Below are 12,859 nucleotides of genomic sequence, written 5' to 3'. Positions count from 1 at the left end.
CCATCCGGCGGTTTGCCTGTGAGGAAGGACAAGAGCCAGGTGAGAGGACTCTGAAGACGAGTGCAAGTCATTTTCAGCAAGAAAGCTTTAAATTGGGTGTCTGGCGGGAGGCACTCGACTTGAACAAACCTTGCAGTCTAAGTGGAAATGGACAAATAAAGAGCTCCCTAGAAGAGAAAACTGATGAAAGTTCCTATTACATTAAGAACGGACAGCAAGTGATTATCTGACTTTCAAGTCAGCTCCTGTATTTGCAACTCTGTCCCCAATTAGCTGTTTCATCTTACACAAGGCAGTTAACCTCTCTGAACCTCAGTTTCCTCTTCTACCAGAAGGAGATCATAATGTCTGCCCTCCTTAAGAGATAAGGTTAATGCATAGATTAAAACAGATGCAAAAGTGTTTAGGAAGGCTAAAAGCACTCCACGTATATATAGTAGCTATTTAAAATTGTAAATGAATGTTTTAAGGAAGGAAAATTTATATCCTATGAACAAAGGAGCATGAATTAAAAAAAAAAAAAAGCCCATTAGCAATCGGCAATGGGCTCTGCTGTAGGAAGATTTCTATTCTCGGTCGAAAAAACGGGCATGTTTAACAAATAGCTGTTACCCTAATTAGAGTTGGCTGGCTGGCTTATTAAAGGGTTTTCATTTGTTGCTTTTTGTAAGCACTAGCAATAACCTTGGAATCAAAACAACAAACATAAGCTCTTTTTAGCACCCAACAAAACTCCATAAACATGGTTTGATTGTTCACACAGTCCCGGGAAAAAGCAGTAGTTTGATAACAGACAGCATCCAAATTTGAAAGCAGGAATATTTCTGCAGTCTGGTGTCTAATCGCTATTGGAGGGGTCTCAGCTAAGGGATTTGGAGTCTTACCAGGATTCTAGGGCAGGGCTGTAAAGGAGGACTTCGATCCTGTTTGATGACCCCATGCACCAGCCACCAGGCCAATATGGAGCTGACCCATTAGGGAAAATAACAAAGAAAAGAAATTCAACTTTGAAGCCATGGGACCCACCAATCCAGAAGAGACCTGCGTTCGGGTTCATCCACACAAGATGCGTGACCCTAAGCGAGTCGCTTTTCCCCTCCGGACTTCAAATATCCTGTCTTTGTTCCCTTTCAATAAACAACAATACAGCGTGAGTCTGAAATTATAGCAACCTGGGGGAGGGTAAGGTCGCTTCCAGACCTCTGTGTCTGCTCTCGCTTCATGGAGTCCATCTCTTTTTTCTCACCTTTGACAAAACAGCAAATCCCTGACACTGGAGCTTCCTGGGTCTTTTTTCAGACTCGGACAGCATCTCAGGGCTAAGGCACTAGCCTCTCTCCCTGAGCTTCTGATCCACCACTAGACCTCCTGCGAGTGCTTCCTACATTCACTGCTCCAGCACCATGCCTGAATTGGTCCCTAAGGGGAGTCCCCAGGGAGAGGCAATTTATCTTCATGTGACTTCTAACGAGGTGTCTAATATCTTTGAGGATTTCTCTCTAATTTCAAACTCCATGAGCTTCATCTCGCGTTCTGCCGTCACTCCGCAGCATCTGACGAGGCTGGTTCCTGGTCTGGCCTCATTTCTGCCTTGTACCAAAGGGGAGGTACTTTTTTTTTTTTTTTTTTTAGTGTTTTCCTGTATCTCAACTGGGAATTTTCTCAAGGGCTTTGCCCACTGCCACTCGAGGCAGCTCTGAGCGGATCCCAAATGAAGACTGTTTTGTAAGCACAAGTTTCCGTTCCCCCATCTCTAAGACGTGCTGGAATCAGTGATTCTGGAATCTCACTATTTGGTAGAAACGGAACCGTGCAAATGAGGAGTTGTGAGGTGTGTGAGTCATGAACAAACTTCTACCAGGCAAACTGAACAAATTCTTAACTGCGATCGATCTCTCCTCCAGAGTGCCAATTCTCAAACCGGTTCTCCTGATGCAAAAAAATGACCCAGGGAATTTATTTAAAACGTGAATACTATCGTCCTACCTCCAGAAATTCTGTTACAGTTCCTCTGCCATGGGGAGTAGACATCTACCTTGGTTTTTTTTTTTTTTAAGTTTATTTATTATTTTGAAAGAGAGAGAGAGAGAGAACATGAGCAGAGGAGGGGCAGAGAGAGAGGGAGAAGGACAGAATCCCAAGCAGGCTCCATCCCGTCAGGCCAGAGCCTGATGCGGGGCCCGAACCCACAAGCCGTGAGATCATGATCTGAGCAGAAATCAAGAGCTGGATACTTGATGGACTGAGCCACCCAGGCGCCCTGACATCCACCTTAGTAACAGGCTTCCCAGATAGTTCCAGGGAGGAAAAGAGGTTTATTGTTCTCACAAGTTTGGAACTCACTACATACTGTATCCTTTGTGTGGAAACTTCATTTTGCATAGCATCATATTAACCAATCTATGAGGTCCTATAATTAATAAACCTTCTCACCTTTCTTACCCCCCCCCCAATTCCTCCAAAATATCTGACCACAAAACCTCTTTTTCACTTAAAGCAGATTTGTATCCTGCAGAATCAGAGGTCCCAGGGATGGATGAGCTTCAGGCAGCACAGCTCTGAAAAAGCTCAGCAATTGACCAGATGCCAAACAGCAAAGCCGTAATCATTCCAAGAAAAGGCATCTCCTCATGACTCATCTCGAAATCTGGCTCCTTTAAGTCTGCGCAGACCGGCTTCCCCAAGAGCAATTGTTTCTACTGTGAAACGGATTGGTAGGGAGGCAGGCAGGGAGTAAAATCCCACTAGACAGATCCCGCAGGAGCTTTTTAAAAAAGGCTTTTCCTTCAGGGGAGCCTGGGTGGTTCAGTTGGTTAAACGTACAACTTTGGCTCAGGTCATGATCTCATGGTTCATGATTTCAAGCCCCACGTTGGGCTCTGTGCTGACTGTTCAGAGCCTGGGGCCTGCTTCAGATCCTGTGTCTCCCTCTCTCTCTGCCTTTCCCCTGCTCACACATAACTCTCTGTCTCAAAAGTAAATAAACCTTAAAAAAAAAGAGAGAGACCTTTCCTTCCATCTTAAAGACGGTCCAGTAGCTGAGTACCTGTAGTTTTTCTTCAGAAACAGTAGTGATTCTACCTCACTCCATCTCCAGGTGACACAGGCTGCTGAGACAACCAGAACCCCACTTTCAAGAAACCACAGTAGAATTTTAAACCACTGCCAGATAATTCTTAAGACAATTCAGTCATCATGAGGTCAGCCCCAGAAAGAAAGCAGAATGAACCTCAAAGAGTACAGATCAAAATTTCACATTTGTGAGTATTGGAGCCTATACAACTAAAGTAAAGGAAAGTTTGTTCCTAAGGACTACAGACCTGACTGACTTTTATTTCCTGATTTAGAGATTCAGGGCACTGTGGTAGCTAAGCCAAAATGTGAAAGGAAAATCGAATAGAATAATAATAGCAAAGATCACGTAAGCTGTTTACTATATGCCAGTTGACTCTTGGAAGATGATAGATGATGACAGATGATGATGATGATGATGATGAAGATAGATAGATAGATAGATAGGTAGATAGAGAGATAGATAGATAGATAGATAGAGTACATTGATAGGTGGATAGGTAGATAGAAAGATGATAGATAGGTAGATAGATAGATAGATAGATAGATAGATAGATAGAGTACATTGATAGATAGGTGGATAGGTAGATAGAGAGAGAGAGAGAGAGAGAGAGATGCATTAGCTGATTGAATCCATCCAACAACCCTATGAGTTACGTATCATTATGAGCACCATTTTAAGGGAATGAGAACACGTAGGCACAGACAGTTGAAGTGGGCCACCAATAGTGCCACAGTGAGGGGCAGAGCTAGGGTTTGAGCCCGAGCAGCCTGGCTCCCCAGTACACTCTCTGAACTCCTATATTCTCTTTCAGACCTTCATGAGGATGTCTCTGGACCCCATACAGAGGAGACCCCAAGTAAAAGATGACCAGATAATCAAGTGAATACTTCTTGATTCAGTTCTAATTCTTAAAAATGCACATCTGCCCTTCCTAACCCCCACCCCCACCCCGAGATTCTGTCAGGGGCTTGCATGCTCGGGACAAGCTTCTTCCATGGCTTCCTTTATAAGCTGTCTCTAAGTTTTCCTGGAGCTTCTATATCTGAACATCTCCAAATGATGGAGCCAGAGGACTTTAAGGATCCAGTCCAGCTTCTCTCAAGGGTGGAGAGTGAAATCCTAAAAGGGGAATACTTACAGTCATTCTGGGCTTCTTGATGAGGTCCTCTTAGTCACAAGTGACAAAAGCCCAGCACCTAACATGACTGGAACACACAGGCAAATTGAACCCCAAGACTCTCAAAACCTCAGGGAATTCAGGGAAGGTTGCAGCCAGATTGTAGGGACAACTGGGTCTGGTGACACTCATGACATCAAGAATTTTTCTATTGTCCATAACTGTCTGTGAATATCAGCTTTGGTTTTTCCTAAGCCTACTTCTTCCACAAAGTAGAAAAAACAATGGCCTCTGGTTGTGTCCACACCTCACAAGGCCCAGCATTTCCACCACAAACAAGATGAAAATCACTTTTCCTGGTGCCAAGTAAAAAAAAAAAAAAAATCACAAGGAAGGATGTCATATGGCCAAGGGACAAGATGCCTACCTCAGGGCCAGTCGAGGGAGCCCAAAAAGATCTGGAAATGCTCACATGAACTCATGGTCAGATTCCCAGAGAGAGGGAACACAAAAGAAGAGATTTTCACCGCGTTAAGATCAGGAGAATCCAGAAATTCCTGCGGCCCCTGCACTTCGGGGAATCCCTCATGGTGGTGGCTAAGCAGCAAGTCAGGGAAGCAAGAGGTGGCAGAGCTGGAAGCAGATGTGTCTGTCGTTGGTGTTAAAACTCTTCACATTTCCATCCTGCTTGCAGACCTAACTGCCATCAAGAAGGCATTGGAAAGACAAGTGCTGTTTGGTGATGTCTTTAAGCTTTATGCCTGACCACCTATGAGAAGGATGGAGTTGATTCACTTTCATAAATAACCAAATAACAGTAGATATACAACCTACTGGAAATATGTATGAACCACCAACCCCCACAAACAATGGAGTCCCAAGCCCTTAGACACTTCACTTCCTGGTTCTTCTTCCTCTCTCCGTTTCATGGGCTTATTTTCACGGGCTTTGCCATGAGCATGTGCCAAAGAACAAAGGGAAGAAGGACCGAAAGTCTCTGCGTCACCTCAGGGAATGTACATTTGTTTCATTCAGACTACTTTTTGCCTTCCATGGACATAGGCAACTTCCGGGTAAGGCTGCAACCTCTGTAGTACTCAGTCAATGAGGAACCAGGGGAGGGGCTTGCATACTAGGAGATAAATTGTCTGCTGTAATTTCCCGGAGTGTGCCTGGCCATCAGGCACCTGCTTCTGCAAGAACATTGGTTACAGCCTCACTCCACTGTGCTCTGAGTCTCCACATCCCTCCTTTGACTGGGTCAGTGGGCTTATTTCTCACACCACATAAGGCCAATGCAAAGTGTTCAGAGTTCATCTCTGACCACTCCATCTTCCTTGGCCTGAGCGCTCATTCCCATACTTCTCGGTTACCTAGACTCGGGTGCTCACTTGTTCTAACCCAGACTCAAAGGGGGGGGGGGGTCCCTTCTGGGCAGAGTGGCTGCTGAGACAGGGTCCTCACCTCAAATAATTTACACTTTCCCAGAGTTAAAGCCCAGCCATATAGAATGTCAGGCCACAACGGGACTTTTAGAATTCTCTTTTTCTAACCTCTCCCCAGTTTTTCAAATGGAGAAACTGAGGTACAGAATTGGGAATGCCCTTAAGGAAGGACACACTGCTGGTTAGTGGCAGTCACCACTCAGCCTTCTTTCCATCATCCTAAGGTTCCCAGGAAAGAAAGCCACACAAGCTGATTTCAAGCAAAGGAATTGAAAGAAAAGAAAGGGGATTTGAGAGGGAATCGGGCCCCTTCTTGACACCTTGCAAATCATGCCTTATTGCTCATATCTACTGCAATCAGTGGAAGGTAATTTCTGCTAACTTGCACCTGCCCTTGGTAGAGCTGTGGCTTTTCTTTCCCCCACAACACTGCTAGGAGTGTTCCCGAACCCAGCAGAGATGCCATAATACCAATAAGTCTGTTCTTTGACAGTTCCTGGAGGACCTGGCTTACAGTATTCGAGTTCTCCTTGAAGGAAACCACTTGGGAAGGGGGAGGGGAGCATTCTGCTGAGTGCCTGGCGTGAGATCGGGAGGCTTTGGGTAGGGTATTATACTCACTATCCCCTTATGGAGTTGTATATCCAAGGTTAACTCCCCAGAAGACCTTTATTTATTCTCCTTTTAGGTATTACAGCCACATTCAAAACCATCCCACAGATGGTATTTTCTGGTCTAAATAACCTAGTATGCCCTATGCATATTTTGGAATGATTAATCATCAACTATATATTTTCTATTAAAACAGGACTTTTAAAATTTAAATGACTAGGGGCTCCTGGATGGCTCAGTCAGTTAAGTGTCCAACTCTTGGTTTTGGCTCAAGTCATGATCTCGAGCTTTCATGAGTTTGAGCCCTGCGTTGGGCTCTGCACAGGCAGTACCGAGCCTGCTTGGGATTCTCTCTCTCTCTCTCTCTCTCCCTCTCTCTCTGCTCCTCCGCCACTTGTGCTGTCTCTGTCTCTCTCAAAATAAATAAATAAAACTTTAAAAAATTGTAAATACCTAATCTGGAATACCAGGGTGGCTCAGTTGGTTAAGCATCTGATCCTTGATTCTGGCTCGAGTCGTGATCTCACGGTTCATGAGATTGAGTCCCACATCCAGCTCTGTACTAACAATGTGGAGCCTGCTTGGGATTTTCTTTCTCCCTCTGTCTCTACCCCTCCCTTGCACATGCTTGCTCTCTCTCTCTCTCTCTCTTTCAAAATGAATAAATGAACTTAAAAAAATTTAAGCATGTCTGCCCTTCCATACATAAGTGGATACCTTAGGACATTTTTCTTAACTTTCCCTGAACTCTCCCTAGTGAATAAAAGTCCCATATACAACACTGGGGCTTTGCAGCCACTAATTCCTATAGACAGCTCAGTTGGCCCCTTCTTCTTAAATAGCAGCCTTTAACTGCCTCCTTAGAATTTCATCAGAAAGAGCATAAGTTGTATCCTTAGATATGCAGCTAATTCTCTTAGCAGTTCCTTTTGATTCGTGTGTGCTCCCTGACTTCTGGAAGATTCCAAGAGAGCAAACAGCTCTTTGGTGCACTGCTGTCACTCACCCAGACCCAATGTTGTCTCTTCCATCAGGAGGTAACTTCACATGACCAGTCGGAGCTTTCTAGCTCCTTTCTTAACTTTTGCCTTTTGCCACTCCCTGTAACACAGTCAACCTGGGAACTATGTATTAACTATCCCTCTTTTGGAGCTCTGGATTTTCAACCTGGGTTTCAATAAGCATACAAACCACTATTAAATGGACCAAGTATTTCTTATGATGATTATATGCATTTTAAATCATCTTGTCTTCTAGAAACACACATAATGTCTTTGAAGATTTTAATGTGCTTTATTTTACTGTAAGTAAGCTTAAATTTAGTGTCCTTTGTACACGTTCTCCCCAAATCTTTGGCCATTCCTCCAGCTGCGTCTTCTCATTTAAAATCCCGTTACTGCTATTCTCTGCCTTTAAAAATTTCACGTTGCCCCACTTTACTTTTACAAAAGACCTGTATTCGTACCTGCTTTTGCTAACTGAAAAAAAAATCCAAAGTGGATCTTCACGTTTACAAAAAAAAAAAAAAAGACAAAAGGTGAAAATAACGTTCAGTGTGCACCTTAAACATGGAGAGTGGCCCGGCCACACTCCCTTCCCAGGAACCACACTTAGCTTCTCCATAGCCACCACAGCCACCATAGCTCCAAGCAATGTCTGTGAGTGTCTGTGCTTTATCTCGATTTATTTTGTGTATCTGTTAGCAAGATGTGTCCTAAGGTATCAGAAAAGCCCAAGAGAGGAGCTGGGTGGCTTAGTCGGTTGAGTGTCTGATTTGGTTCTTGTCATCACCTCATGGCTCTTGCATTCGAGCCCTGGTTCAGACTCTGTGCTGACAGCTCAGAGCCTGGAGCCTGCTTCGGTATCTGTGTCTCCCTCTCTCTGCCCCTCCACCACTCGCATTCTTTAACTCTCTCAAAAAATAGATAACATTAAAATTTTAAAAATAAATAAATAAAAGCCCAAGAGAGATTGTTTTGGGAATGCTCAGAAAAAGTTTCCACTTAAATTATTGGTAATTGCTCCTTTGCTTTTTATGCCATTTTGGCTTACAAAAGTTTCATAGGAAGGCTCTACTTTCAGACAGCAGGGCAAAGCTGTATGCTGTGTGACACAGCATTTTGTAATCACCCCCTGTTTGTAAGATACTGTCAGCCTCCCTTTTCCATACACCTGGAATCTTGGCTTTTGGTAATCCAAGGGACAGGGAGAAAAGAATTTAAATTCCAGGAGTAAGGATCAACATAAAAACAGAAAATGAGGGGTTGGGTGTCCTGCTCCCTTCTAGTGCCTTGCATTTGATTGAGTCACCTGTAAGTTAGAGAAGTGGCAATCAAGAACCAACAGACTCTAGAAGTCTTTGGATGCAGGGTGAACTACTGCAGACACAGGGACCTGGTACGATCCCTGTGTATGTAATGCTCTGCCTCCCTGAGGTAAAAAAAAAACTGCAAGAACACAGAGTGGACATCGAAGATAGAGATACTGCAGTTACTATTACGGGAAGTGGGAATGGTATAAATTCACAAGTGGATTCTTAGCAAATGATGTGACACATAGGGGCTGGAACAGGTAGAAGAAGGAAGAACAAGGCAAGAGGAATTGACAGGCATGTTATGGTGGGCATTTTTCAGTGATTCCTATGAGGCACCTTGTGAACTATTAGAGTGTGAAGAATATTTTGAGGGGGGTCAGGTTTATTAACTGGGCCATCATCCTATGGCCTTAATTAATCATTAAAAATAAATATAATCTCACTGTCAAATCCTAATGAGGACATAATTCTGAAGGGAACAGCAGTGAAGAGTACTGATACTGCTGATAGCAGCTCACTTTGAAATGCATCAAAAAATAAGGTGGATCAAAGGATGAATTGATCGACGGGTAAATGAACAGATTATATATATGTGATAAAGCAAAAATAACAAACTATTAGCAATAGCAGAATTTTAGTGTGGGATATAAGGAGTTCATGATGCATTATTTTCATATCTCTACATGACAGAAATCTTTCATAGAAAAGTTTGCAAAAATGGTCATCTTGTTTCATAGTCACAGACCTGTGACATGTGCCACGTGTGGATGACGTGGGATCTAACTGCACATCCTGTGGTCATTTGTCCTGGGACTTAGAGCTCTTACCCCAATCCCTTTGCAGATGGTCTCTTCCTTTTCTTCTTTTCTCTCCCTGGAACTAAAAGTTCCAGTTCCTTTTTATATCTTGTACCATGACATACTCATTTAGACTGTAAGCGTGCTGTGAATAATGAGTGTCTAGGATGCTGGTGCTGCTGAAGAGGTAATTCTCAGGACTTTCCAAGTGGGAAATGGTCAGGACAACTCAGCTCTTTCGAGAACTTTCCTCAGGGCCTCCTTCACTTCCTTGTTCCTCAGGCTGTAGATGAGGGGGTTCAGCATGGGGATCACTGTTGTGTAGAACACAGCCACCACCCTATCCTCCTGTGAGGAGTGGCCAGAGTTATCTCTCAGGTACATGAAGATGAGGGTGCCGAAGAAGAGTGACACAGCCGTGAGGTGGGAGGCACATGTGGAGAAGGTCTTGGCCCGGCCTCCAGCTGAGGGGATCCTCATGATGGCCACGATGATAAACAGGTAAGACACCAAGATCGCCACCATGCAGGCAGGGATGACAAATATCGCAAACACAATAATGACCACTTCCTGGGTGTAGCTGTCCCCACAGGTCAGCTTTAACAGAGGAGGGAGATCACAGAAAATAAAGTCGATCTCATTGTTTCCACAGAAGGAGAGGGTGAAGGCCGAGACTGTCCTCACTGAGGCACTGAAGACACCGGCACCGTAAGCTCCAGCCACAAAACCCAAACGGGCCTTCTGTGTCATGACGGTGACATAAAGCAGGGGCCGGCACACAGCCACGTAGCGATCATAGGCCATGATGGCCAGGAGGTAGCAGTCGATGGAGCCAAAGAAGGTGAAAAGGAAGAACTGCGTGGCGCAGCGTGCGTAGGACAGAGCCACCCCATGCTCCAGCAGCACAGCCAGCATCTGGGGGACCGTGATGGACGAGTAGCAAATGTCCATAAAAGAGAGATGACTCAAGAGGAAGTACATCGGGGTGTGGAGCCGGCTATCCACGCGTATCAGGATGACCATTCCCGTGTTCCCGAACAAGGTGATGAGATAGATCAGTAGAAAGAGGAGGAAAAGAGGGAGTGCCTGTTCAGGACAGTCAGTGAATGCAGTAAGGAGGAACTGGGTCACTAAGGTGAGGTTCTTCTCTGCCATGAACCCAGAGGTGCCTGAGAGCACTAGGATGAGAAGCCAGGTAGGAAGCTGTAAACAGAACTGAACCATATTTCTCATTTAAGTTTACTGTACACGTACTATGGACAAAATACAGCAGGTGCTGTGTGTGCCTCAGAGTTGACTGGTCTTAGCTCCTACCTTCAAGGGAGTGCTGAGAATTAGAAGCCATCTTCTATGTCAAGAAAGTCAGTAGAGGCAAACATTGCAGAATAGGATTACACATTCCCCAACTTTTCTTGCTAGTGAGCCCCTGGGAGTTAAATAACNTACCTCAGGACTCTGGCTCTTTCTCTGCAAAATCGCACACAGATCCTCCTTTATTTCAAATGCTTGTCATCGCTTGCCTGAAGCAAAACAACAGCGGTGTAACTAACAATTTTCCCGGCTTCCTATGTCCTTGCCAATTCTTGCTTTTCATTGTGGCCAGAGGAATATGTCTAAGACTTTAATTTGTCATGACTAACTCCCCTGTTAAAATTCAGCCATGGCATCCCATCTAGGATAAGATATTCTGTAGACACCTCAGCATGTCGGGGAAAGCCCTCCACGGGGTCCCCCCTCCCTACTTCCCTGTGCCCCTTTATGTCTCCTCACTTCTCACACCCACGGCCACCCTCCACCATCACGCATCTCTCTAGCCACACGGGATTATTTGCACAACTTCTCTAATCTCCATGCTTTCTCTCCTCTCTGTGCCTTCCACAGGCCACCTCTTCTGTCAAAACATCTTGTCTTTCCCATCCCCAGGGGCAGATGGTACTTCTCACGAGAAAAGTCTCTCTAGAGTCTGTCTTCCCCTGGCAAGAGCATGTGCTCCTGGAGCTCAGCACATAGTAAGGGTTTAATATGTCTTCATGGAATGACTATAGTTCCCAAATGAGATTTGAAGCACCTTGCAAAGGGAAAGGTGCTGTACAAATGTTCAAGCGATTATTTTTATTTTCTAAGAGTGTTTCAAAGCAAAAAACATCTGAAGTCTTAGAAGTCATTAAAATCAATCAACATTCACAAAGACCAGAAGCCATGCATAGGTTTTCCCTTCCATTCTCAACCCAACAAGGTGCTTCCTGAACAGAAAGCCACTGCCTTAATCAGAGCTTCTTAGTCTACCAATAAGAGATTTCATAAGAACGGATATTGTCCTTAATCATAGAACCACACAGATAGAAACTATTCTCAGCTATTTCGGTGTTAATTTATCTAACCCCCCAACCACTTGATAAGGTAGGAACTTTTATTATCCTCGTTTTACAGATGAGGGAATGGAGACAGAAAGAGCTGACATCACACACGGAAGACTGCAGAGCTGGTAAATGAACTGTCATTAGGAATAAAACTGCATGGGGTACCTAGGTGGCTCTGTCGGGTAAATGTCTGACTCGTGATTTTGACTCAGGTCATGATCTCAGTTTGCGAGATCGAGCCCCGCATCGGGCTTTGCACTGGTAGCGCAGAGCTTGCATGGGATCTCTCTCTCCCTCTCTCTCTGCCCCGCCCCTGCCTGCATTCTCTCACCCTCTAAATAAATAAACTTTAAAAAAATGGACCAGAAATGCATACAGAAGCCAATGTACCTTATTACTGGATTTTGCGTGCATTATGTGTGTACTACTACAGCCCAACAGGACACACATGGATACCTGCCTTGTAGCCGACTCCTCTTTGAAGGCTGATGGGGACTTTTGTGCAAATAGACAGAAAGTCTTCTGGCAGGGTTGCAACGCAGCAGAATCAAGAAGATATTTGATCATCTTTAAAGCATTAGACCTTGGCAGCTAGTTGGACTGATGTATTGGGGGAGAAATTACCAATAAAAGAAATTGGATCTGGGGATCTGAATTGAGCATGAACCGGATCCATTTTCTCCCCTGAATCCCACTGCACCTTTACCTGGCCAGTCCACTTCTCTCTGTGTCCTAAAAGGTCACTTGTCTTCTACGGCTTGAAGGTCCTAAGGTTGTAAAGGAAAGACTACGGTTCTGGGTAGCAGGAGGTCTGGGTGGTTCCCCACCCTCCTACATCTGCTCAGCTATGATGATACAAGTTAATTTCTTGGGGCCTCAATGACCTTGCCCCTCCCCCTACACTCCCCTCACACACAAAAAATAGTTGATCAACATGGGAACAACAATGTCAGAGCTGCCTGAATGTCAGAGCCTGTACCAGGTCATCCTCAAGCACCTTGCAAGTTCCGGTCTGTCAAGCAGGCACTTCTCTCTGCCCTCAACCTTTCCGTTTCCTTGATTTGGGAAATGTGGCTAAAATGCACACCTCACCCTGGTATTTTTGTTCAGCTGCGGGCTGGGATAGCCCAGGTTGGAG

The 12,859-nt window shown here is 44.7% G+C and overlaps 1 protein-coding gene across 1 annotated transcript; it reads right to left on the bottom strand.

The window, feature by feature from the left end:
- Nucleotides 1-9,580: 9,580 nt before the first annotated feature.
- Nucleotides 9,581-10,516, bottom strand: LOC144218894 (olfactory receptor 9Q1-like). Its single transcript, XM_077748876.1, has one exon. It carries the CDS (start codon nt 10,514-10,516, stop codon nt 9,581-9,583), a length of 936 nt encoding a protein of 311 aa, XP_077605002.1.
- Nucleotides 10,517-12,859: the final 2,343 nt, after the last annotated feature.

The sequence above is a fragment of the Crocuta crocuta genome, unplaced genomic scaffold, assembly GCF_008692635.1.
Source record: "Crocuta crocuta isolate KB4526 unplaced genomic scaffold, BGI_CrCroc_1.0 scaffold323, whole genome shotgun sequence".
In the NCBI taxonomy this organism is placed as follows: Eukaryota; Metazoa; Chordata; class Mammalia; order Carnivora; family Hyaenidae; genus Crocuta; species Crocuta crocuta.
Note: the sequence above shows the minus strand (reverse complement) of the source record. Positions and strands in the feature narration are given on the sequence as shown.